At 40.7% G+C, this 26,475-nt stretch overlaps 1 protein-coding gene across 3 annotated transcripts in view; it reads right to left on the bottom strand.

The window, feature by feature from the left end:
* The window catches only part of SGCD (sarcoglycan delta), a 317,216-nt gene that overhangs the window by 60,733 nt on the left and 230,008 nt on the right, over positions 1 to 26,475 (bottom strand). For all 3 annotated transcript variants that reach the window (XM_071814693.1, XM_065849345.2, XM_071814694.1), the window contains one exon: positions 9,771 to 9,872. In XM_071814693.1, the coding sequence (XP_071670794.1) occupies positions 9,771 to 9,872 (102 nt within the window). The remainder of the gene's footprint in view (positions 1 to 9,770; positions 9,873 to 26,475) is intronic.

The raw sequence follows: 26,475 nt of genomic DNA on the forward strand, positions 1-26,475 counted from the left end.
GCTTCACCAGTGGGTGCAACGCAATAGTGAATCTGCTTAAAAGAAAATACCAACTTCTCTAAGGTGGTGAACAGCTGTGCCCACTGTGTACAGCTAATCTGCAAAAAATACCTTGAAGAAATAATGATTTTATAAAAAACAATGAGTTCACATACTTCCAGATCAACCTATTTAAAAGAAAGACAACAGTTTTTGGCTAAAGAACCAGGGAAAATCCTGCTGGAGAGATATTCTTGTTCCGTCAAACAAATGACCTCTCTTCTCCCCTCAATCAACCTGGTTGTCTGTAATTTTATCTATTTCTTTGCTCTTAAATATTGATACCTTATAGAGCTTCTCATTGGAAAAACCACACCTTATTCTTGCTGCCTTGGGCTGCAGTCCTGTCAGATCACATCCAAGAGGAAGGCTCAGCTTGCGTTAATACTTGGAAAAGAGGACTTTCCAGGCACTGTAAAGAGTGATGTGGCTGATTCAGTGAACACCACACTTCTCTCTACATCAGTAGCAGAGACTCAGAAGTCAGATGTTAACCACTTTTATTCATTAAACGCCCCATGAGAAATTTATCCCTTGTCTAAATCGAGAGAGAGACAATGGAAGGGTATATTGTTTTGCTCAAGGAGAAAAAGAACAAGAAGTGGAGTAACAAGATGCAGATGGAAAGAAACAGAAAGGAAAAAAAAAACGTAGGTCATAAAAATAATTTTAATTGCCTAGTTTTACCCTACAAATTAAGTATCTGCACTGACTAAGATACCATGGAAATCTCTGCATGCATTTACTCACCGCTTTCATAAACAGCAATATACACATCAAAGTTTAGCACTGCTGTATTTCAAATAAACTTCAAATAAAACCTTCCCTTGTAGACCATAAAGGACTTTCCAAAGAAAGATGCCTCTCTGTCCTTCGAAGGGATGTTTCTGGGGGAAGCTGGATGCCAGCAGCACTGTGCAGTTGATACCAGCTGAGGAACCTCAGCGGTGAGAAGACAAAAGCCACAGATGCTTTAGACCCATTCTTCCTCAGGGAAAATTTAAGATTTGAAAACAAGGAATCTCATGCTATTTTATGTGAGGGATGGAAGAACAAGGAAGAAATGCTGTGAGCTGAAACACTTCAAATTTTCTTTCTGTTGCATAGATTATTCCCTTTCAGAGAGGAATGAGGAGCAGACTTCCCTGCTAGTGCTTCATACAACCTGCCTCCAAAAATTATCCCACCTTTCAAGGTCAGACTGAAAGCACACCTAAAAAGTTCATTGGGCTCAGAATCACAGAAAATCAAGAGGAAACCAATGGACATGTGACCTTTTCTACAGAAAAACAATGAAAAAAGAAACAAAGAAAAAAAAAGGGCATAATGGAAATTGTTTTCCTTCACCACCCCCCCGCCCCAAGAAGAACAATTTTTTATCATATTAGCTTTTATTTGAAAATATCTGCCAGCTCTGTCATCACACTCCTTTACACTTTGGGCATGTGATCTGCCAAAATGAGGTTGCACATGGACACAGGACTCCTCACACGAACCCTTGGCTGCTGTAGGAGCAAATGAACCAGCCGGTTTGCTCACCCTCATCCCTATCTCCTGTCCCACTCGTTACCTATTGACAACATAAAACCTTTTGGAAGAAAGGGCTGTGTCTGTCCCCACGTTTGTAGAGAGAGCAGCAGAACGGACTCCTGCCACACACATGCAGTATATGTAGAAATGACAGGGCATAAGCCAACTCTGTGCATGCGAACAGCCTTACTGACGTCTGGTTGGACTGAAGCCTCGATCGACGATTCACTGACAAGTCACAAAGCCTTTCTCTGTGGCCAGATTTATAGCCATTTTTATCAGACACGTACAGCAGTGTCCTGCACTCCAACACGGTGCCACTACCGCCGGAGTGGGACTGTCCCTTCCTGAAGGACACTGGTGTACATGGGAGTGGATGGCCAGGCACAGCCTCAGACAGAGACCGAAAATAGAGATGTTTCAGCCAGGGAAACGTTAACAGCCAAAGAAATCTTACTTTTTCTTTCAAAAGCAGCAAGTCAGTTTTCCCAAAGGCCTCAACCTATTTGCCCTATAGAACAGGAGCAAATTTAGAGCTGCTCTTGTTTTACCCTGCGTTCTTCTTTCTCTAAATCCAACATCTGTCATTTAGAAACAGAACAATCAGAGAAACTCTTGTTACTCCATAGAAACTGGTAAATGAAACCTGGGAAGTCTGGCTTTCCTTTCCTGTTGCAAATCAAAGAACTCGCAAACGGAACTGTCTGTAAAACCGGTTGTGTTTGCCTGCGCTCCCTAATGACAGCACAGCTTGTCTTGTCAAGTAGCGCTTGCCTTACAAAATATGTTAGGCTGCTTCTGAAACAGTTTTGATCAGCAGAAGAGTTGCAGAAGTGCTTGCTGTCCCATGGTAAGAAGATATGAAGCTCTGCTCTTAGAGCTTCTTGGAAATATCAGAAAAACATCCTTTTTCTTTATAATTGGATCTTGCTATTTGTCTTTTAGTGTTTCCTTTGTCTATTTGTCTCTATCTTCTCTCTGTCTATACTGTGTAAAGTTTTATTACTTTTTTATTTTTAGTATTAAGAAGTTGTTTTTATATTTCAGCCTTTCCAAAGCACCCAGAATCCTGATTGTCAGCACTGATGTCTAGACATAGTAAATCCTTAAACTCAATGCCTTCGCCCTTGAGAGAGAGAAATGCAGCAGTACAGGATTGCATGGTTTTTTTCCTGAGCAGCTCCAGGTGCTTTGGAAGGCTCACTTTTTTCTGAGGCTACAACTTGTTAAGATGAAATTTGGATCAAGTTTCGGACTGAGAATTCAAGGCTACTCTACAAATGCGCTTAATCCCATGGTCTGGTTCAGGTCAGCTTAGTCAACCACCAGCACAGATCCTTTTTTAACAGCAATACCTGTTCAGCAGTACAAGTAAGCAACAGAAATTCCATCATCAGTAGGTGCGACTGGTGTGTCCCGTACTCATGAATCCCCCAGTAAAACCCCTGTGCTATTTTCTTTTTCTTTCTGCTATAAGATTAAACATAGAAAAATAAAGATGATGTAGAGCTTCCGAAGGTTTACAAGCCTGTAGGAATTCTGACAGGCCACAATAAATGGTTAATTCGGAAAAAAAAAGCTTCTCAGCAGCTTCACAGTCAATTCATAGAGGCAGCTTGCAAATTCAAGATGCCAAAGTGAAGCTGAAATAGCATAGATGTTAGAAGTGTGGTGCACATCCAAGAAAGCAAGAAACCACATGCCAAATTTGTTCAGCTCAGTCACTTTTTCTTTCAATTTAAAAATCAATAATTTAATGTCTTCTTCCTTTGGGGGGAATAAACTAAATCAAATGTTTATTATATTCTTTCAGGTTCTAGTGCCTGAACTTTTGTCTCAAGGCTCGCAACCCACCTGAAAAGACGATGTTAACTGATTCGCAACGTCTCCATGGAAATACAGCCCCACCACAAACCTCAGCCCCATTACCCTCCTCTTCACAGCTGAAACGCAAGCAATTTCTGGGATCATGGCAAAACTGCAATGCAAAAGCTTAGAGACCACAGAGCATCCAGCCTTATCCTTGGAGCTGCGATGCACATCACTTGTTTTTATGACCGCAGAGTCCAGCTACACATGTTTAAAATGAAGAGGAATCAGATCAGAACAGCAAAACAAACACATGATCTGAACAGCTCTCCTTACACGAACAGCTCAAGCAGAGAAATTTCACCTGTCAGAGGAGAAAAGTCAACAAAATTGGAAAACTGTTCAAGAAATTTTCAGACTCCTTCATATTTGGGTCTGGAGCTGTTTACCAGTCTGCATCAGCCCCACGGCCCAAACTCCCTCCTTAGAAGGTAAAAACCACTGACTATAAAGTGCTTATTCAGGTTATGGGTTCAGATAGTTCTTCAATGACCATATCGGGTTTTCTGGATCCAAAAGCTTTGCCGACGTTAGGGTAAGAATGTACAAACACGTTGTTCCCAGACTTAGTTCAGAGGTGTGCCCATGACGAAAATATAGACAAATGCCCATGTAGGGAGCCCACTTGGCACAGCTGATTGACTCTAATAGGTGCTGATTACACTGCTCATATTGCATGAAATTAAAAAGCTTACAAATGTTATGAGCCATTACCCTTCCATTTAAGAGAGCTTATGACAAGTTAGCAACGTTTAATGAATTTCTTTTAAAAATGCCATAGGCAGCCTCCACGAGATTTTGCTTTGAAATGCAACTTGTGGACTTATTTCAAAAAAGTTTGCTCACTTCAGAGTTTCCTCTCTTGCTCTTCTTTGGGATACTTGGATTTTGCAGCTGGCGGGATACTTCAGTTCCCTGTTGTGCTCTCGGTGTGCAGCACATAACAGCCAGCCTACAAAGCTTCCTTCAAAACTCAAAGTGCAGAGAGACTTCTGGCCAACTTTACTATGAAGCTAAAGGGAATAGTTTTCATAGTTGCTGTAAAATTTACTTAAATGTCCAGTTTTTCAGCACACTGGAAATATCACAGGGCCTCAAAGTGCCCCCAAAGCACTGGGGCAATCAAGGCTCATTCTGAAGTAGGCTCTCTGGATTTTATTGCTTAAGAATGAGATTTATTAAAGGGGAGGAATATCAATTTTATAAATCCCACTGGACACTCACAGCCTACTGCCATACACAGGCTCAAATCTGCTTTGGATGGCGATGGCAACGGCAACAAAATCTGTGCATCAGGTGAGGACGCCTCTGCCGAAACGGTGCCTTTTGCAACCAGCTTGGTCACTTCTGTTTATTTGTACTGGTTGTCCTGCCGTCTGCCGGCCCCCCTCTCTGTTCATAGCTGTTGGGCAAGCAAGACTCAGATTGACCAAACTGCGAGACATTTATAGCAAATGCACACTGGCATGGAATCTAACGGCGAGGTATCTGGAGTGCTGCCACAGCGAACGCTTAACAAACCCTGTAGGGAGAATATGAGGTGTCCAGGCATGGCTGCAAGAAGCTTCCTTTTGTTGGCTGAGCCATCTCAAGCAAACACGTTCTTTTTTTTTTTTAAATTATTGGGGCTTCTAAAAACTATTTTAACATCTGCTGCCAAAAATCAAGCAAGAAGCAGTTAGAGGAAGCATCGTGCTTCAGAATTCTACCTCGGATAGTGTGAGGTTTTCCTCCTTGCAGCCATGGCACCAACCCAACTGCCCCAGAGGCAAATGTCAACATCTCCATGAGCTGCCAGGAGCTCCTACAGGCTCGTTCGTATTATAATGTGCAAAAAGGAGATTCTTCTCTTGTTTGAAGAACCGGTCACTAAGGGAACAGTTAAACACTGGGAGGAGTAATGGCCAAAGAGGCGGTGGGTACACAGGCACTGCTCAGTGACAGCAGCAGGTGAGACAAACTTCATTTCCACCCTGTGATGGTTTCAGTGAGCACGCTGAAACCCTTAAACACTTTGCAAGACCAAATCATCAGGAACTAATTCAATATCCTTTTATTGCTCTGTAAACTCTGACAAAGGGAGAAAAGGAATTATTCTGTCTCCTTCCTCAAGAAATAACAGCCTTCTTTTATGCTGTCGACCTGAGCCTGTACTGAAAGCTAGATTTCTACTACACAGTTTGAGCATCATACAAAGTTGCAATTATCTTGCCATCTGCACTGCTTTTCCTCATGGGTGAATGGTGCCTTTTAATCCAAATTACTATGTTATATTGTTTATTAAAATGTATTTATGGCTATGAGGCAGGTATGCCCCATTGTGGGCACTTGTCATTATTTAATCCAAATACATGGTTTATTGTTTTGCGGTGTGTATTTTTAGCTTTGAGGCAGGTAGACTTGCAGAGCAAATCATACAAAAGAATACATCCATTACAGAACTGCGTCTGTGCTTTAAAATTATGTCACTCTTAAAGATCTGAACATAGTGAGACAAGTACCTTGGCAAAATAATTATTTATCACTCTTAAAAGCTTCCTTCAAAATTTCTATCATTCAAATACTGGCTCGGGAAAATGTAAAGTACAGACAAGCATATTTTTTGTACTTGCTAGTCTAGCTTTTATGCTGATGAGAACTTACTAAACACCAGTAAAGGGAATAGCAGTTATCAGCCCCAATTCACATCTGTGAACTTTCTTTAGCCAAACAGATGCCCTTACAGAATTGCAGCCAAGTGTCAATGACAGGCCCCATCCTTCTTCCGTTGTAGTCACTAGTTATTTCATATGGCTTCAAATAAGACCAGGTTTGCCCCAATGCTCTGGGTGAGCACGCTGCTCCCAGTGAGACACCCACTGCCACAGGGATCTCTAACACCACCCAAAGAAAGAAAACACTGCACTTTGCCTCAGGCTTTTTTCTTTGATGTATAGGATTTTTCTTTTAAGTTCTTTTTTCAGTTGATTAAAAACAATGGGAAGCAGACCTTCAACATAAAACCAGCTAAATACACTAAGAGATCTCTTTTAAAAGACATAAAAAAATCTCCTCAAAATCTGTACAGTGAATTTTGCCATCACTTTTACCTGCACAGCAACAGAACACCTTGGAGCTCTTCCCAGTAGCAGGGAAGGATACAAAATGCCGGTGCCCATATTAAGGTCTGTGTTCCCAGACCCACTCGTCAGTATAAGACCCTGCAAGAGAACTGAATGGGCAGGACACCAATCAAGAGCTTTACACTGCAAAAAATCTTTGTCAGGCAAATCCATACTCTTGTCTTCAAAAGGATTTGGGGTAAAAAAATTTAAGCCCAGATGTAAACATCTACAAACTGAGGTTTATTTTTTTCTATCTATGCACTTAAAATGAGCATTGTAAGGGCAAAAACTTCCTATTCCTACCAAGGCAATGTCCTTCTCTGCTTCCTAAAGCTGACATTATTATCTCATGGGTTGTCACAGAGCTCCTGAAAGAAGTAATTCACATGATTTGCCTGTATAATCACAGCATGGGATTTTATTTCTATAGTTATTGGAATGGAAAGTACACATAGCCTGTTCTCTGTCTTGTCTGTTTTAAGTTACTTACAGACCTGAATGTGGCAAGTTTCAAAACACCCAGACTGCACTAAGAAAGCTAAATCTGTGCTTACTTTACGTTTTGAGCAACCTGCTTTTTAGCAGCTCCTCTCAATAGGCAGGAAAATTTCCAGTTTTGAATTTCTATTCAAATTAAGGCAATGAAGACTGAAGACCACAGAACTGTTGCCATTACTTTCCAGCACATAAAATTAACAATTTGTGCAGCTGCGTGCAACTTTCAGTCAAAGTTTGTCTGATTTATAAGCAAGCAGATGGTTCACACGATAGTCCACAATAAATTACAACAGTTAGAAAGACAGCTACATTTTGAGAGTGACAGTGCAGCTGAGCTACAGATGGGTTTATAGATGACCCTTCCAATTTTTAATAATCTCCATAATTTATGTGCAAGTAAAGAAATGTGAGGATTCCTAATGCACCTTCTTGACTCAGTACAAATCACTTTTATTTACACAGGCAATACTTCATGGTCCAGTTAACTTCCTAATTAAAGGCAACAAGATGTTCGTGTTCCATGCAACTGGCATGGAAAATACTGTTTAGTGTGCAATATGTTCAGCTGGGACTTTAAGATGCTCTGATCACTCCTGGAAAAGGGAATGCATCTATCTCATTTCTTTACAACAAGACTACAAGGGTGCAAGCACTGCTACCACCAGTTACTATTCATTAAAATCCAGATTATCTTTAGGCTCATGAAGTAACAAGGTTATGTTCACTTGCAAGCTTTGATGCTTAGAAACAGGCTCCTAATCCAGGAGACACTACAAGCTGAGTATTACTGAGCCAGGACTAGGATGGAGAAACAACAGGAACAGATACCCTCACTATATGAAGAGAAGCATTTGGGGATCATTCTTGAACGGGTGAGGGAAAAGGAAAGTAAACCTGGAGGGTGTCATTCCTGAGACAGGACTGGTTCAATCCTTCCACTAACATTTTTGAAAGGACTCCCAGAAAGATGCCTTTGTTGGGCTGTCATTAGTTGCATGCCGCAGTACAACAGATTCAGCTCTTCTTGGTTGTAATTCCAGTTGCAATGAGTTACCTTTCAAAAAGGGCACAGGTAAATGTAAATACTCTGTCCAGAAGGCGATGAAGGGGGCAGTACCTACTGGAGCTCTTCAAGGCACAGATTACAGAAACTCCCCACACAGCCAGTCTCTCGGGATTACACTTAAAGGCTTTTCTTCCTCTCTAAACTTAGGTCTTCCTTTCCTGCCAAATAAATTCCAGTTTAACTCCACTGAGAAGTCAGAGAAACTATGCACATGGTTTACACAACTACCTAGTGAATACAATTTCCAGGACTCATCTACTGAAGCCAGCAGGGATCCTTCAAGTCACTAGGCTGGAGATCAGACCTTCTGGCTTGCAACAAGATCCTTCTCTGGCTAACAGCGAAAATAACCCTGGAGGTGTGGTAATGCATTCATTACACTGTCAATAGTGTGGAAACTAGTTTCATAACCTCAAGAAGGGGACACCTTTTGTCCCTTCTGCTGTATTAAAATGTAGATGAATATGATCATATGCAAACAGTAAACTCTCCACTAGCAAGAAGTGGTTCTTCTCTTAGTAATCAAATATTATTTCCAATCTAACTAGAGAAAAAGAAATGTAAGTAGCAATTTGTCAGTCTATTTATCAAATCAAGTGCTGCACCTTTTTCACACATTTTATGTTACAAAGGGTATGACTTGTAAGGTTCTGCAGTTCTGTTTTAATTCAGGGATGAAAACATTTATAGATATGAATGTTTTCTCATTAACTTTTCTTCCTAAATGATTATGCTTGTTCAAATCAATTCCTAGCCATCTTACAGAGGTTACAACCTTCAATAATTAAATGGATATTGTATTGGATGTTGTGTTGATTATGCTACATGTTCCAATTTCTACAAGACCACAGAAATGCTGAGATAAAGGGATGTTAACTTTATTTAATTAGCTATCTGCCATTGTTATCAAAATGAAAGGTCGGTATCTGACTCAAATTAACACTTTGGATCAGGAAACAAGATAGATGACATCTTCTGAGAAGTATCCTGGAAACTCTCTATAATCGTTTCAGTTATTTTAAAGCCGCTCAGGACAAACAGGATTGTATTAGAAAGAGCAAAAGTCACTGACAGTCAATGAAGTGCTATGAAAACGCTATTTCAATCACACTTGGGTTCTTTCTCATTTTCAGTTGTTAACACCCTTGCCACTTTTGTCAAACAATCTCTCCCAGCAGCACTGAATTTTAACCGCACATAATTTTAAAACACAACATGAAACAGGGCTGAGCACGTAAAACGGGTTTATTGTGGCAGCTAACAACAGATCAGGCCCTTGTGCCAAGGCATCACCGCTCTGCTCTCTGCAGAAAAGGAGTGACCAGTCAAGTGTGACCTGGATTTCACAACTGCCTGCCACCCCTTTGCCTCGGAAATATCAGGTCTCTTGGTCAAGGGTTGTTTATGATTTATCTCAAAAGGAGATGAAAAGACAACGTGAAATTTCAGAGGAAGCATTTTAGCTACGAACTATATCAACCTTGCAACTGCCCAGAGGATGTAATATGTGGATGAGGTACCCAAACAACACCGTCTCATTCACCAAATTACATCTATATAGAGTAGCCAAAGTAATTGATCAAATATCCCCACCACCCTGCCACTTCATGGTTTCTTACTGTTCGGGCTACAGAAACATGCTCAGTCCTTTCCCGACAACTTACTGGTCTTGACCGGATTTCTTTGGCGTAGAGAGGTTTCAAGAATTCTGAATCTCCTTCAAGCTTTAGACCCTTTTCTGTGATTCTCAGGTTCCCCATTCCATCCTAAAACACACATAAAAGGAAACAACCCCATTAGTTATAGTTACTAAATTTACCAAGCTGCAAATAGCTGATGTTTTTTTTTTTTTTGTAAAGGAGAACATGTAAAGCACTGGGAGGCACTAGAGAATGCAATACTCGTGTTATCCTTTTAGCTCTGTTCCTGTGAAAACATATTCTGTTCAGAACACTCCACAATGCCCCCCAGTAAACCATTTACACAGATGAAAGATGTTCTTTCGAGTTAGTAATCCCCACTCAGACGCTGCAATGATCTGTGTTAACATGAAAATATTCACTGTAATATTAATCGTATGCTTGCATATTAATATATGTTCTAATTCATAGCAAATCCACACAAAGATTATGTGATTAATTCTACTGAACTTAATATACAGAATATATGACTAATTCCACTGAACTGACAGCCTCAGGTTTGGCTATGTAGGAGTATTACAATAAAATGTGGTAAGGAACTCTTCACCCATTATTTGGGGAAATCTCTGCAAAATACAGACTCTCTGGTGAGTTTTCTGTAGTGCTTTCTGCCCTTATTGCAAAAAGATGTGAAAACTTGTTTAGTTTCAAGTCTCACAGTCTTCCCTGAGCTTTCAATACTGTTAAGATGCTACATAGCTTTATTGGAATGTATACTTATGCAAAAAATTACTCTGGGAGAGGCAACTATACAACAGGAATACGTTTCCAAAAGACTGCCCTCCTGTCTTGGGCTAAGTCCTGACTTATCTCTCCCCTAATGACCAACTCAGGATCGGAGCCCTTGCTCTGCTCATTGTGCAGCCCAAGAACATCCCAGCAATCTGAACCTCTACATCCAAATGTTGGGGTCTCCTGGGTCATTCTCCTGCCTTTCAAACAACCTTTGCAAAGTGTATTGACAAGGCATTAAGCAACTGATGTAACATGCGTTTCTGTCCCCTCCTCACTTGGATTTAATCGTTTCAGTTCCCAGTCCTCACCATGTCCCCAGCCCCGCACCGCGTCTCCCCAGTCCCCACCACTCCCTGTGCTTCCATTGCAAAATGCTTCTTGACAAATAGCATGAAGTGTTGGCTGCAGGCCTCCAGCAGACAACTGCAAATAGCCCATTTTCTCTAGAAATTGTTTAGTTACGTGTGTCCAAGATGTAATGAAACATCTGACAAACCATAATAACAAAGAAAATATATGTCAAAATTTTATATGAGTTTTTCTTATGGCTTCAATGCAATAAGACAGGTATACGGATACATTGGCACACAGCAGAATTGGACCAAACTATATTTCACCTTTAGCTTCTGAAAGTTGTAACTTTTACTAAGATGAGGGATTTAGGGTCATTTAGGTCGTAATTGCTTAGAAAGGTAAGTGTGTGTAAGAAATATCGTGTGGGAAGGGAACTGCAGAGGTAAATGTATAATAGAAAACACAACAAATGCAAGGTATTATTTCTAAGATTCAGGGTGATTGTCAAAGTCTGAAAGGACTGAGGTAAACTGTTGGTTTCTTTTTTTTTTCCTGAGAAAAGATGATCTGAATAATACTTTTTAGCATAAATTTGACTGACATGACTAGAATTTGAGACTGACACGAGCAAAAGATATGTCTCCACATGTATAAATTAATATTGGGAAATGACCACGAGCTGGGTAGTCAGGCATGACAATCCTCAAACATATCCTTTAGGAAACTTTCAACTTCCTTTTTTCCCCCCCATTTCTCCACATTACAGAAGCAGGAAGATGATGCTATATGATGCCTCAGGCTTTCAAGATAAGGTAGAATACAATAATCACAAAACTTATAATAGCTGGCGCTCAGCATGGGGACGACATCCCAATGAGGGACAAACCCATCAGCATTTACAGCAGCAGGATTCATGTTACAGAGAGAGATGTTGAAGCCAAGGGTTATTCAGGCTAAAGGATAGCAGGAGTAGTAATTTGGAGGAATTACTGATCTATAAATATGGATATGTCATATTGACTCCAGAGGATCTCATAATGTAATTCAGGGACTCATTGAGAAGGACCAGGTTGCCTCCATCCCAAGCGCTGCTCGGCTCGTCCTTCAACACTAAAGTCCAAATCAAAAGAGCCACCTCAGGGCCTCACTTACAGCTGTTTCAGGGATTTTAGAGGAAAGGGGTATGCACTTGGGTAGAAGGCCTAAGAAGATCAAGAGAAGACTCGGAAAATCCAGGAAAATCACTATTTGGACACAAATCTTGTATGTTTTCTAATCCAGCTGCAAAAAACCCCTACATCTGTCTACTTCCTCTTCCTCCCAATGAGAGTGCATCTCCAGCACCACAAAAGGAATCACTGTCACCAAAGGTGAAGGGCTAACCCAAACAGATTTCCATGAACTACTGCCAAAAGGCATGACTTTGGAGGGACAAAAATCCAAGACACAGCACAGCAGTGATGGTGGTCACTTGCCAGAGGCTCTCCCATTCCAACAAGCATCATTTGCAGGGTGTATCCTGCCAAGTAAAGACCATCTTTGCCAAAACATGGTGTCTTATGAACGAAGGCAGGCTTAGGAGTGCTGGGTGATAAAACAACCATTGTCATCTCTCTTTGAAACGAAATCTGTAAGCAAACTTTGGAGACGTATGCCAAAACCGCTATTGATTATTGAAGGGTGGGGAATGAGAGATGGGTCATCAGGTGACAGCTGCTACATTCCTTGTCCCAGGTGTAAAATATTGGTTTATGAATCCTGGGTTGGTGATGGCACAAAAGAGGTTCATTTATCTCAAAGAAAAGGATGAAGGAAAATGAGTGAAATACGATTATGCACCAAAAAGCCCAGATTAAATTTTGATAGTGGTATACTTTGCAATTTGAGTGACGGGGAATTATTACAGCTATCTGCAGACCTTCACATGTTTTATGCTGCTAAAAAAACTCTATTTTTTTTTCCCAAATTAGATATTTCAGTAAGGTTAAAAAGCCTTGAGGGCTTTCACACTGCAGGCTCTTCTCCGGCTTCATTAAGAGAAGTTGCAGGTCATGCGACCTCGTCTATGCCACATATATCTGAGCAATGACCACAGCTGTGGATATGCAATTCTGACCACTTCCAGGGTTCACTCCTGAGCTGAAAAGAGGTAATAATTTATCGGTGATGTGGACCAATGAATAAAGGGACTCATGATGTCACCATTGATGCTATGGAAAACCAGCAATTTTGATGGCTCACAACTATATCCTATCCCGAGCAGTGACCCAGATTCCACGTTCCACTCTGCTCTTGTGTGTTTATGTTCCTTTCTCTCCTTCACCCTCTGTCTCCCAGGTATCCCCCAGAGGATTGTTATACATGAAAAACACACATATGGGACACTTAGCTCACAGCTAGCAGGTCCTATACACCCAAAAGAGCCTACAGGACAACGTACTATAACCAAAACGTCAAGAACACGTTTGATTTATATCATATAAGCAGGCATATTCTCTTGCAAAATGACTGGGTTGGTTAAAAAAACCCACAAAACAATGCTTCCCCATGTTATTCTTGTCAACCTTTGATCCTTCCCAGCATCTGACTCCCACTCACCTTTCTCCTCCTGTGGCTGCCAAACTTAATAAAAGCTGCACCCTCCGGACATTACCTCTTGACTTTCCTGGTGTTTGGGATTGGGATGTAATGCTCAGCACCGACTCTTACCATGACTAACTCTCTGCTGCTCACGTTTCTCATGATTAAAAATGACAGCTTTTTATAGTGACAGTCTGGGTCAGCAGGTCAAAAAACAAGCCAAGGTTGTAATCTGAGTTTAAAGTTAATGAGTGTCCTGGCCTCTTATAGCACAATCATTATTAGATCATATTCATTTATTATTTCCCATTAGAAAAAAATAAGCAGCTTGCAGAATGATATAGAGACCCAAAATACACATACATCAAAAAATCATTGCATGAAAGATTACCTCACATGTTGTTTTGGATAAAGCATCTTCATCTTCCCTAAATTATATGGTTTAATAACAAATAAATGCCATAGTTTGCTACAGAGAATATATATGAAAGTTCCTGTGAAATTTCATGGACCGTGACCTGCGAAATGCAGCAGAAAGCTGGCTGGAGTGACAGAGACAGCAACTTTTTATTAAACATTGTGCCTGTGATTGGTATATATCCTGATCTGCCAATCCACTGCTTGTGAATAAGGAAGAAAAAAAAAAGCAGTATTGAATATTTGATGCACTGAGACCTGACAGTCTTTGTTTTTCCCCTTTATATTTGCAGACTCCTCACTGGAGAGTGAATTAATTACTTTATCATGCAGGCAATAAGCAGCTTTGTGGGAGCTTCCAGGAGTCAAGCTCCAAACAGGAGCCAGAGAGTCAGGAACTCTCCACTACTACCCGCTTTGAATTGTTTGGCTGTTTGGTAGAGTATGGTGAAAATTTTCACATCAATTTTATTACCTGTGCCTCCTCTTTTTATTCAATGACTTGTACTGGGCGGGCATAAAAATGTATGTGTTATCGCTGGCTGCTGTGTGTGGAAACAAAATAGTAATGGTAAAATCCTGAATAACATAAATGTCATTTTGGGCATGTTGAACGAGAAAGGATTTTTACCTTCCTCTGTTCTCTTATCATTTCTGAACACAGAAGGGTTTTAGGGACACTGGTGATGGGCAACACAGAGAGCTCCAGCTGTCTGCTGCCCACCACCAGCACCCCATGTTTTTTCCCCATGCTACCTCCTGCACCTCCATCCCTTTTCAGTTTTCAGGAGAAAAACTGTTGGCAAGGTTTGTCTCTGCACAGCAGGTAAGCATTTATTTTCTAACTAAGAATAAACTGAAGTTATGTCTGGCAATGTCCTGTGGGAGAGAATTATCTTTGGAGGCTGCTCATGTCAGATGGCTGAAACACCTGATTATCGTTGCTTGTATTATTGATTGCTGTGCTCTGCATCGCTTCCAGATATGTGCAAGTTATTACACAGCTCAATACATCCAAAGTTAGGAAAAAAATATCAAATGCAAGTGACCCGGTTTTTTCTTCCCCTACTGGGGAAGATTTCTCTGCTGTTCTTCCACCTCTTACTTAACACTAAGTATTTCCAGATTCCACAGATTTAAGGAAGGTCTGTACAATACACATTGTTGTTAGTTCTTCACAGCCTCAAACACCTACTTGCTTTATATAGGATCTGCCCTCCCTCCTCCTCCTCATTTTCTTCAGTTAATTTGTCATCTTAGTAAAGATCCCAGTACCATCTGTAGATCAGCAGCGATATTTTCCTATGGAAGTCACAAGCGCTGAACACACACCAGTAGAACCAGCACAGCCCAGAGCGACACACACTCCAAGGTGCGACACCTTCTACCTCTGGCCATAAGACATTGTTTTGAGACCTCACCTGTGGACTCAGGTTTGTGTGGACAGTACAGAAAACCAAGCCAGAGTAGCGTTACCCAGCAGATGTGATCATACCCCTGTAGGCATGGACACATGCTTATGCTTTGAATTGCGCTTTGAATTGCACTTTGAGGTCTCATGTCCACAACTGGTATCCTTCTCCCTCTTCTTCTGTCTGCTTGTTGACCTCAGATGTCCTTGTCAGATGTCTTATTTAAAGGTGACGGGCACAGCATAGAAGAGCTGTGCTGAGACATCAGTGGGTGATGGAAGGTTGACTCCAAGCACCTTGCATCACTGAAACACTATATATTCCTTCTCCAGGGAAGGAGGGAGACACAGAGGAAGCACAGCTAAAATCTTTGCAGCAAATTGCTGCACTAAACCAACATTATAAATTGCAAGACTAGCAAGTAGCTAACTCACAAGAAGGCTCTCTCCAGAAGCTCATGACAGCCTGTGAGAAGACACCTCTCTATAATCCCTGGCTCTGCAGTAATCAGTCACAGGGAGACATGGAGTGGAATGAGCAAAGACAAGTGGTGGGAGTCAGCCACTGGAAAATAACCTCCAGAAGCTGCTGCTAAAGTCGTATGAGCTAGGCAGACACTTTTACTTCCACGGGTGTGAAGTCATTTGTGATAACTACAGGAAAGTCAGGTGGCTGCTAACTTACCAAGGAATTTCATACAAGTGGAGGAAATTGCCTGCAGACCACTACAGTTAATGTAAGATTCAGCCCAAATGAAGCCTGTGCAAAGCTCAGAGCCCTTCTTTCCCAGTGGGAACTCCTGTTTTTATCAGTTCTTCTGCATGACTGCAGAAAAAGAGGCAGAAGATGAGAAGAGAGGATACAACGAGGAGAGCACAAGAACCAAGAGGACATCTCACAGTTATGGCAACAAGCTGCAATGCAGAAAATCCTGATTTTTATTCCCAGCAGACACATATGCCATGATGGCATTAGGGACATCTTCCACAGGTACGTTCACGCAGTGCTTTTCCGCTCTAGCAGCTCCTTCTACACTCACTGAGTGCTCACTGGAGCCAATGCCATTTATTATGAAGATTACTTGAAGAACCCTAAGCAGCTGTCATTGAAGGCAAAATAAACTCATGCATTGACTTTAGTGGAAGTTAGGAGCAGTCTTAAAAAGCAGGAAGAACAGGATCAAACATAGTTTTCCAATTACTGTTTCAAATAAGTTACAACTGACCCAAGCAACTAATTCCCATTCATTGAAATAGCCCCAAACTAGTGCTGGAATAATTTCTAAACCAATTGTTCAGCCAGAGCTTGAAGAAAGCTCAGCTCAGGATTTACTGCATATTGCTGGAACTACTTTAGGCAGGAGGTATTTCTTTTCCAAGCAAACTGCGAGTGAGTTTACTTGAAGTATGACCATACGTGTGGCACAACAAAACCACGTCTTTTATGAAATCAGTCATCCCATTTGAGAGTACATTTTTCCAAGGAAAAATATTAGCAGGCGTTTTAGGGAAATAATTATGAATCCCAACATTGTTACTACAGCGCAACCATCATATGCAGAATTCCTCTCTAGTGTAATAATTTCCCTTTCCTTTGGTACAGCAGAGAAGAGATAAAAATTTGCCTTTCACACCTCCCAACTCCCAGTTACGGAGCACTTTGGCACCGAAGCATTATAAAATGAGCCGTGTTCTCTTGAGCGTTCAACTGCTTTTTAGTTCCAACAAAAATACTAAGGTTTCACATCTTATCATCAACATATATTCCAAATGTATTCCTTGAATTACCCATCTTTTTTAGTCTAGCTCATTGCCATAATTATGCTAACTAGAAGGGAGAAGTCCCATCCTGCAGAAGTTTGTGCTCATTCAGAAGTGGATAAAAGAATTCTTATACTCATAGGAGCAAGTAGTCTTATTAATGCAGCAATGTAATAATATAATCAGCACATAAATTCACTGTACAGTTCAAGGGGTTTCAGAAACCAGTTTTATAAATTATGGTCTAATACTCCTGAATTATGATAGTCTGTCAATCATCGAATGAAAGAATAAACGCTATTTTAAGCTACAAAGATCTCGGACACAACATCGTCTGTGGCATTGCTCCTCCAAGTCACAACTAGGTTGAACTGAACTCACTCATCTTTATATTATTGGAAAAAGTTGCCAGGGGAGAAGGGGGATCCCTTTCGTGTTCTGTACTTCAACTGTGAAGTAAGATTTTTCTGACTGATCCAGTATTTAGCAATGAAGCTGGCATATTAAGGCCTGACGGCATGAAAAGGAAAGTACCAGGTGTCATGTGGCATTTCTGAAGGTGAGCTCTTGAAAATGGGGCCATTTTTATCTGATGTGTATGTGCCAAAACAATGCAGGGGCACTAATTAGAGCGTAATACCAGGTCTGTTCAAAGAAATAAGGCTCATGCAACCACTCTCTGGTTTCAAACCCCTGTTCAGGGTCCACACCAACACTCAAGATGCCAGAAACACAAGCAGAGGTGGAGAGAAGACCCAGCAGGGCTGTGGCCGCCCTTGCAAGCCCTGTCTACAAGGCACATTTGACAATCCCATCTCAGCAGACTGATTTACAGGCTACGAGGGAACTCAGAGGAGGTGCCTGTTGCGCTGACCTTCTCAAAACCCACCGCACCTGCACTATATACTCGCTGCTATGGCAACATCAGCCTCCGAAGTCAGGATAATCACGATGCGGATCCTTATTTTCAGTTGCTTCATTTACTTTCCTTTACTATCCCCGCTATTTCCAAAGGCCAAGAGAAAACAGGGTGGATGGGGAGGAATGTTTTCAAAGCACCTCAATTAGTCACTTCTGAGCCTGGATTCAGCTAATAGTAGGAATATAACTGATGAGCCTGCATTTGGAATACGATCATCTGTGCTATCTCTGCAGTCAGGTGTGAGAAAATGGCAACGGAGTCCACTCGGCACCCAAATCACTCCCTGAAAGTGCTTCTTCACGGCTGCTGTGCAGCTTCTCCAAGGTGACTTAGGCGTCTTTTCTGGATGCTTATAGATAACTGAGATAAACCCAGACCTCAGCGGTACGCAACGAGATCCAAACAGAAAATAAATGGCTTGCCAGGCAAAACAATAAACAGATATCATGAAATAAAATATACTTCCAAAATGTGATTCCAACTACACTGATGCAGAGTGGCTTCAGGAATTATTTTAATTATTTTTTTTTCTTTTTTATTTTATAATCAAGACTCATACTTTCAAGAAGAGATAGGAGATTGGGCACATTCAATTTATTTGCACAGGTAGGTAAAATGTAATTTGCTTTAAAATCAAATTATCTGTGTTCAGAGGAATCCACAGTCCCCTTGTTAGGAAGCTGCCTTCATGGCTAAGGAACCATCACAGAATTTTTATAGCTGTATTTGTCACAAAAATATATGATTTTGCTCTTCCACTATCAGAATATACTTAAAAATAATTTAAACTGTCTTCCAGACTTATCTACAGAGTGTATATGACATTGTTATTAGCAAGGGAGGCTCTGGGGACAGCAAAGAAATGAGAGAACTGAAAGCGCTGCTCCCGAAGAGGCTGAAATAAGTATATTGCTTCTATTGCTGTTTGAACAATTGCCAGCAAATAATTATTCATAGAGGAAAATATATGGGAATGTTTAGGGTCCCTTGCCACAGTGAATGGTGGGCAAAGAATGGGATCAGATCTGTGAAGTGCATCTACTGATTTCAATCAGCTCCACCGATTTACACCCACCTGCTATCTGGCCCTAGAGCAAAGAGGTGGGAAATGGGGGTTTTTTGGAAAACACCTGTGGCTGTGAGGCTGCCATGGTTGTTGTTCAGGCACGATGGGCAGGAAACACCCAGCACGCACTCCCCGGAGCCTTGTTGGGGGACATGGATGCAGAACCAAAAGCAACCACACCCCCATGTCTTGGCCTAATGCTCCGCTGTGACTGCTCAGGACGGGGGACCACGGGACAAGTAACAGTCACTTGTCATCATTTACTCCTCCCTAAATTCCCAGCCTCAAAGTATTTAGCATCAGTACTAACATATCGGCATCTAGCACACCTTACACATGCTGCCACATCCATGCATGGCACACACTATACTGCCTGCATGTTCACACATGGGGACAACTTCTTAGAGGAAACTGAGGCACAAAGTCAGACACCCACCTACAGGCACACGACAAAGCTGCATTAAAGGAAGAGCTCCCAAAGTTTCCCTCCAGCACCTTGTTGTGTCACAGCACTGCAGCTAAGAAACTATATATATCCTGCTCCTATAAAACAACAGGTTAATTTTAGCAACTTTCAAATGCCAACAATACAGACTTCAGATACTCTCTCTTCTCCCTGCGGTTTGCATTCCTCTGCCTCCTTGCCAGAAGGTGCATTATGCTCAAGGCCCTGTCTTCTTCACAACTTTTTAGTGCACATTCAAAAGTGTCTACTAGAACAAAAATAATGATCCTTAACACAGCATTACACTAGGAGCTTTGCCAGCCAACAACCCAAGTCCAGAAACATCCCACAAGATGGCTCTTCCTGATATAACTTCCAAAATTATCATCATGGTAGTTTGTATTTCTTGAGCTGTGAAGTAACTGGAAAACATCGATGTAATTTTCCTCCTGTTTACTTTTTGAGAAAAATAAACATAAAATGGCATTTTTTCATATCCAGAACTCATGCGTGGGGTGTTTTTAATTTCAAATTATTTATTGAGTGAGTGCCTACTGAGTCATACGGGACTTTTGCCAAATGCCAAGAGATTCTCTTGGAAGTCAGGAGAACAATATTATGTGCGTGAAAATCAGGCAGTTATGTGAAATAGCCAAGAATCACAGGCAAAAATATACTATTGGCATTGGCAAACTACAACAGAGCAAGACGCAGTGCCTTTTTTAAAATACTTTTTTAAACAGCGAGTCTTATAGTCACGGGAAAGCGATTGCTCCTACCGTGCTTTGGCCTTTAGAGAACATAGCTCTGTGTGTCACTTCATTACAGAAAGAACCCTTAGTTGAGGATATCGGCACTTCTTTCTTCTTCTGCTCCTTTCTAAAACATGACACCAGCAGGAACAAATTAAGTGACTCACAATCTGCATACTTATTTATTTTATTATCTGCTGCACGTAACCTCACCTCAGCCTTTTTGTTTTTTCCTACCAGCACCAAGATCACCTAAATAATGAAATCTTTTAAAATAAATACTAAGTGTCTCTGATCTGGTTTTCCTTTATTGTCAACCACGCTTAACCTTCTTCCAGGCCACGTGCATTTCGGAGGTGAGCTGCTCCTGGGCGCAGTTTTGCAGCAACGCCAGCGAGAGTAAGAAGCGATACCCACTCCCTCCTGCCTGGCTGAACAAGCAAGGACAAGCAGAGCACGCAACGCTGTCAATTTTAACACGTTATGTTTTCCAGTGGGTGTCTGCACGGTTTGGCAGAAGGCCCTGGTTATGCTCCCTAGGAACTTCTCAAAGAAAATAAACAAGTCGCAGGAGGAGGATGGAGCCGGCGCCAGGAGCAGCTGCCCAGTCCCACGGGACAGCCCTGACCACGCTTGGCACGCTTGTGTGCAGATCGCAGCATGCTAGGAGATGGTAACTGGGAACAGTCTATGTTAAAATAATGTGAAAATAAAGAACTCAGTGAAATGTTCTCTATCAGCAAGGGCTGCTGGTTAGAAGTGCACCAGTGAGCTCCTCACGAGTCGGGCTGGTTCAGAGGCAGCAAGAAGGACTCAGCTCTCCATTGCTGTTCACACAAGGCTCTGAGGGCAATCGGGACTTTTCTTACAGCTTTTTGGCCATTTTGGAAGCTTGTGTTTGTTACTGCCTGGGTAGGACTTCTCTTTCCGAAAGAAGAACCACCGGGGGATAATGACACAATCACTAGCTGCTGCACTTGGTTAGGGACCAAAAATGCTCAAGAAGGAATTTCTATCCCTTAAAAGAACACAAAGCGTAGAATAAAAAATGCTGAAGCTAACATTTGTATTTCCCTTCGGTTGAGCATCCAGAGCTTGTCTTCTGACTGCCTGAAGCCACAAGACTTGTTTGCCAAGGGAGGGCATTTCTCCCAGAGGTGGCACATCAGCATCTTCACCTGGGACACAGCTGTGACAACAGCATAGGAGCTCTGCACCGCTGTGCCCTCCTCCCCTTCCCATCCACCTAAATCCTGAACAAGATTTCTCTCTCTTGTTTTGGCTTTCATCAGTGACCTACTTGACAACTTTAGTGAATTTAATCTCAAAACACTCAGGGATATAGGGCAAAAATTTTTTTCCCAGGCTACAGATAAAGAATGTAGTTGCAGGGAGCTTAAATGGCTCAACGGGACATTTTCGTGACCGGAGGAAATTTAGAACCTTATGATAAATTTGGGATATTAATGTAAGAATAAAGTCACACTGCTAGAAGCAATATCTTATTGACAAAAGTGCTAGAAAGTTGCAAAGGTAATAAACAAGGAATTGAGATGGATTACTGGCGATGCGCTTTCAAATGTATTACTCAATGCCATCTGTCGGATACCTTGTGAAGTCCTTATATACTCGGGTAAAACACTGCACTGATAAATACCTTTCTTGAAAGTGACCATTAATAAGAGTAACTGTGGTAAGTGTGGTCAGTGACTTCTTATCGAGGAAGAGGAACTAATACAATAGTTATAGTTTATTATTCTAATTGGTTATTTTAAGTCTGTTGACACTCTAAGAAACACACAGTTTGTATCTGTAAGTATGGCTATATATCATGGCTATTTTCTCACTTAAGGTTTATTTAAAAAAAAAAATAAACATCTTCCAGTTATTGGTGGGCCCTTAGAGACTTCAGCAGTCGGGGCAATCAGTGCAATACACCGTGTATTTCTAGGAAATCCTCAAAAGATATCTAGAAGTTCTAACACGGGGAATGGGACCAGCTCACAAGAATACACTCCTATGGGATGTTTGATGCTTAATCAAAAAATTTCTAAACTACGAAATATCTGATGAAAGTTTCTTACTTTAATTAGCGTTCTAAGCTTCTGTAGCCTGTAGGAGCTATTTCTTAGAAAGCCGTGTTTATTCTTCAAATGTTTAAACATTACGTCATAATGTGTGTTTCCAACACTTCTTGCTAAATTCAAGCAGCAAATGCTGCAGATCGAAATGTTGCAAGACTTTGTCAAAAGTTCCAGATTTTGTGAAAATACAAAACTTTGCCTAAGTACAGGATATTTCTATTAAATGGAAAACTACTTATGTATTTGCTAGCGGCCAACAATATCTTTTCCAAAATAAAGAAGAAAAAACACCCACAGTTCTTAAGAAGTGGCGGTAGAAGTCTTTGTAACTTTAAAGACCTTATTTAAGACTAAGCTTGAAAAAGTCTGTTTGGGATGTGAAAATCCTTTCTATGTAACTTAAGGATAGTTTGAGTTATTTTGGGCAGACTTTTAATTTCTGTGAAATGATGAAAGAACTGCAGGAATATCTCAAAAGGCAGACTCAACTGAAGGAAAACAAACATTAAAACACTAATTATATAGACACAGGGAGTATTTCTGCTACTCAAAAAAATAAACAGAAAGAAAATTGGGATTCAGCTGCAAACTCATTAACAACCTGAATCTTCAAAGCTTACTGATGTGTTTAAGGCCCATATTTAATAGGAATATTGAAATTTACAGTAAAGCTACGGAAAACCAAAAATAGAATCTCTCTGACTCAAATCCATCCTTCGTTCAGCATTTATGTGATATCAATATTATTGTTTTGTCTCAGCTTGGTCACCTCTTTCTATTCCTCAGTAGCTCTGCTCTGCTTCTACAACACAGGTCTATCACTTACACATCTACTATGGAGCTGCACAATGAGTTTGTTAAAGTTCTGCTAAAGGTTTCCCACCCTCCCACCCCCCAATCACTATCATGGGGGAAGAAAATCTTATGTAAGTTAAGATAATAATGGCTTTGCTTGTTAAACATCAGCCTAAGTATTTCTGGAGAAGCGATGGAAAGTAACATCAGTAAATAGAGAAAATAGCAGGGTATAAAATTCTTAATAGTCATTAATTTGTCTCTTTCAAGACAGCTCCCTGAATGACATGCAGGTAACTGAAATACAACACATTAATTGCATTTGCAGAATTTAGTTCAGAGCCTTCACCTTTGCTCCTTTTAAACAGTTTCAAGCACCAAGGGTGTGACAAAGAGGATGCAAGTCACCTTCAGCAAGACTCTTTGTCACCTATGAACTGCTTTGATTACTGTGACGTGAAAGAGGACCTTCTGTTAATATTTTTATTTTTTCCACCAAAATTCATGGCTCGAGATGATCGAAGTCCAAACCTCTTTTTGCTGGAATTTGCCACTGAAGAAGAGTTGAATGGTGTGTGCCCAAGCTGGTCCTCTCATGGACCACAGGCACACCTGCCCCATGGCCACACAGGTCTCTCAGGTTCTCCAGGATGAATTTGGAGGACACATCCTATTGGCCTGGGCAAAGGGCACTGGAAGAAGGTCTGGGGCCAGGTGATGGGTTGGAAAGGTGACACTGATGCTCTAACACATGCACTGAGCTCAACAGTGCTCAGCATCTCCAAACCCTCCATTTTTCTCCAGATGTCACCTGTAGACCACATGGACAGCCTTGCCAACCCCAGGGGAACGTGATCCTCCAAATTCGACATCTGCCCAGCACTGCCCAGCATCACATGGAGATACCCAAGGTGCAGGAGCTGGCAGAGGCACCACTAAATTTCCATTAGTGCAACACTTCACTGAGCTCTAAACAAGTGACCTTGTGGCTCCCTACACAAAACTGCATCGTGCCACACAAATTTACCCATAGGAGCCTTCAGCTATTTTATTTCCTGCAGGTCTCTTGCCATCGTTTCATTACACGCTGTCCTTTTCCAGTGAAACTACATTTTACTTAAAAAGGGTTATGAAGAATAAATGCAGCTGTAGTCAAGCAAACAAGTCAGGTCTGTGGGTGCATCAAACTTTTAGAGGAATCTTGCAGCAGTTTCTTATTTACATGGTATGAACTGAACTCTGCTTTGCTATATCATTAAAAATAATTGCTTTGCCTGCATAGTGACTAATTTTTAATGATTCCTTTTCCTGCTCAATCTTACGCTGTTTTTTTTCTAAAGAATTTCTTGTTTGTTAGAATCAATCACCGAAAAATGCAATTTTGTTTACTTAACTTTTGAATAACATAAACAACTTACTTATACATTTGCTTTTTAAATCTCCTCTGGCTGTTGACTTTGTACATTATTAGTGTCTTGTTTAGCTTGCTATAAATCTTTCAAAAGGAGTCACTGAAATCTGTAAAGCTCTCCATGTTTTGGCTCCTAACTGTATTTGGGACCGTGTTCAAATATCTGTGTTCTTCCAGTTCCAAGAAAGATCTTATCTGTCCCTACAATCACTCAAGCAATTTTGGCATAAAACTCCCTTTTATTTTCTGAACGACTGAAAAATTGACAATCAGGTTCTTTTTCAGTTGATCAAGGCAGACCCTGAGTCACTGGTTAATGGCCACATGGGTTCAAGAATTCACCTCTCCTTTGTATTGTCTGAAATTTTGATGAAAGCCACTCTTCACATTAGTTCAATTACTTCACTAATGTAACATGAATTCCACTTCATAGACTTCAAACTCCTGTTTATTGCTCACATTGTTTTAAAGACTCGTAGTTAACAAAAGCTTGTGCCATGGTTAATAGAGGTAATATCTTTAACTGCCATAGCTTAGCCTCGAAACACAAACAGCTGTTCTAGAATTATCTACAGAGTGTCTTTCAGTTGGAACGGGAGTAGAGATGACTGTCTATTAATTCAAGTTAATTAATGACTTCATATATACTAGTATGAACATTCAGTAGATGCTTGTTCAGCAAAACAAATGGGTGTGTTCATTCCAGGCTGATCCATTAACCGTTGTGTGCCTTCCCAAGAATACACGTTCATTAACTCAAGTTAATTGCTATTCAATTACCTTGAGTTATAGTATGTCCCTAAACACTGGTGCAGACAGACCCTCTAGAGATTCCATGTACTTCAACCATTAATTAAGCCATACCATGTATTGTTGGCAACTGATTGCATCTACTTTCGAAATAATAACTTCACACTTACACTTAAATTGTTTCCTATTAGGATTTTTTCAAATCTCCTTTATAGGTAATTGGAGTGATAACATTTCTTCCTTACAATAATGCACACTTGTGTTAATATTATTATTACTGCACTTGTCCAAAGATGTTTCCTGCCATTATTTTTTTATATATAACCCATTTGTTTTGATGGAAAGAACAGCACATATGTGACCTAATTATCTCAAACTGACACTCATATGACAGCAGATGTTTTGCAAATTTTAGGATTCTTTCTCTTGGTTTTCAAATGTTTTCTAAGATTTTTCCACAGTCTTTTTGTAGAAATTTCAAAAAACATACCTTAACATTTCATACACTTTGTTTTTTGGCTCCTACTAACAGAAAGACAGCATGGTCCAAGCCTTTCTTTTCACAAACTACAGCAATTCTGATAAACAATAGCTAGGAAAAACTGACAAAGATCTCAGCCAGTCATCACAGCAAGAAACTGAAGCGTTCTAATGGTAAAGTACACCAGAGAATGAGTAGTATGCTGGCATACCCCTGTAACATTGAAATGTATTTAAAAGAATTAAAGTTATCAATACCTTTACAGTATTTAAAAAGAAAACAGAAGTTAAGGCAATGAATGACCTTAGCGTGCAACTTCTTAAAAAAAGAACCAATGTAATTTTTTTTTTTTTTAATTTAACATAATCCCCATATTAAATGTAAGGAGGAAAAAAAAAAAAATTAGTGCTAAGACCAAAGCCAAAGTTCTAGCAATAAATGCTTTTAAAATGGATGGATGACATTTGAATATATTTCTACTCAATATGTCCTCCTGAACCTAAGGGAGATTGTCCTCGGTACTTCTATCAGATCAACAAAGAATAACTAGGAACTCTCGAAGTTGTTACATCCCATGGGTACTCTGAAGCTTCTCCTGATGTGGGCTGGGTATGTGAAGAGGGAATCCCATCCCAGCAGCTCATCAAGCGATCATATCATGAAAAGCTCTTTGCCCCAGAGAAGAATTTTATCGCACCATCAAGAAAGTAAAGCTATCGTAAGCACCCATTGCTCCTAATGTTCTTTAGTCCATGCCAAGAGGGG

The sequence above is a fragment of the Patagioenas fasciata genome, chromosome 14 (assembly GCF_037038585.1).
Source record: "Patagioenas fasciata isolate bPatFas1 chromosome 14, bPatFas1.hap1, whole genome shotgun sequence".
In the NCBI taxonomy this organism is placed as follows: Eukaryota; Metazoa; Chordata; class Aves; order Columbiformes; family Columbidae; genus Patagioenas; species Patagioenas fasciata.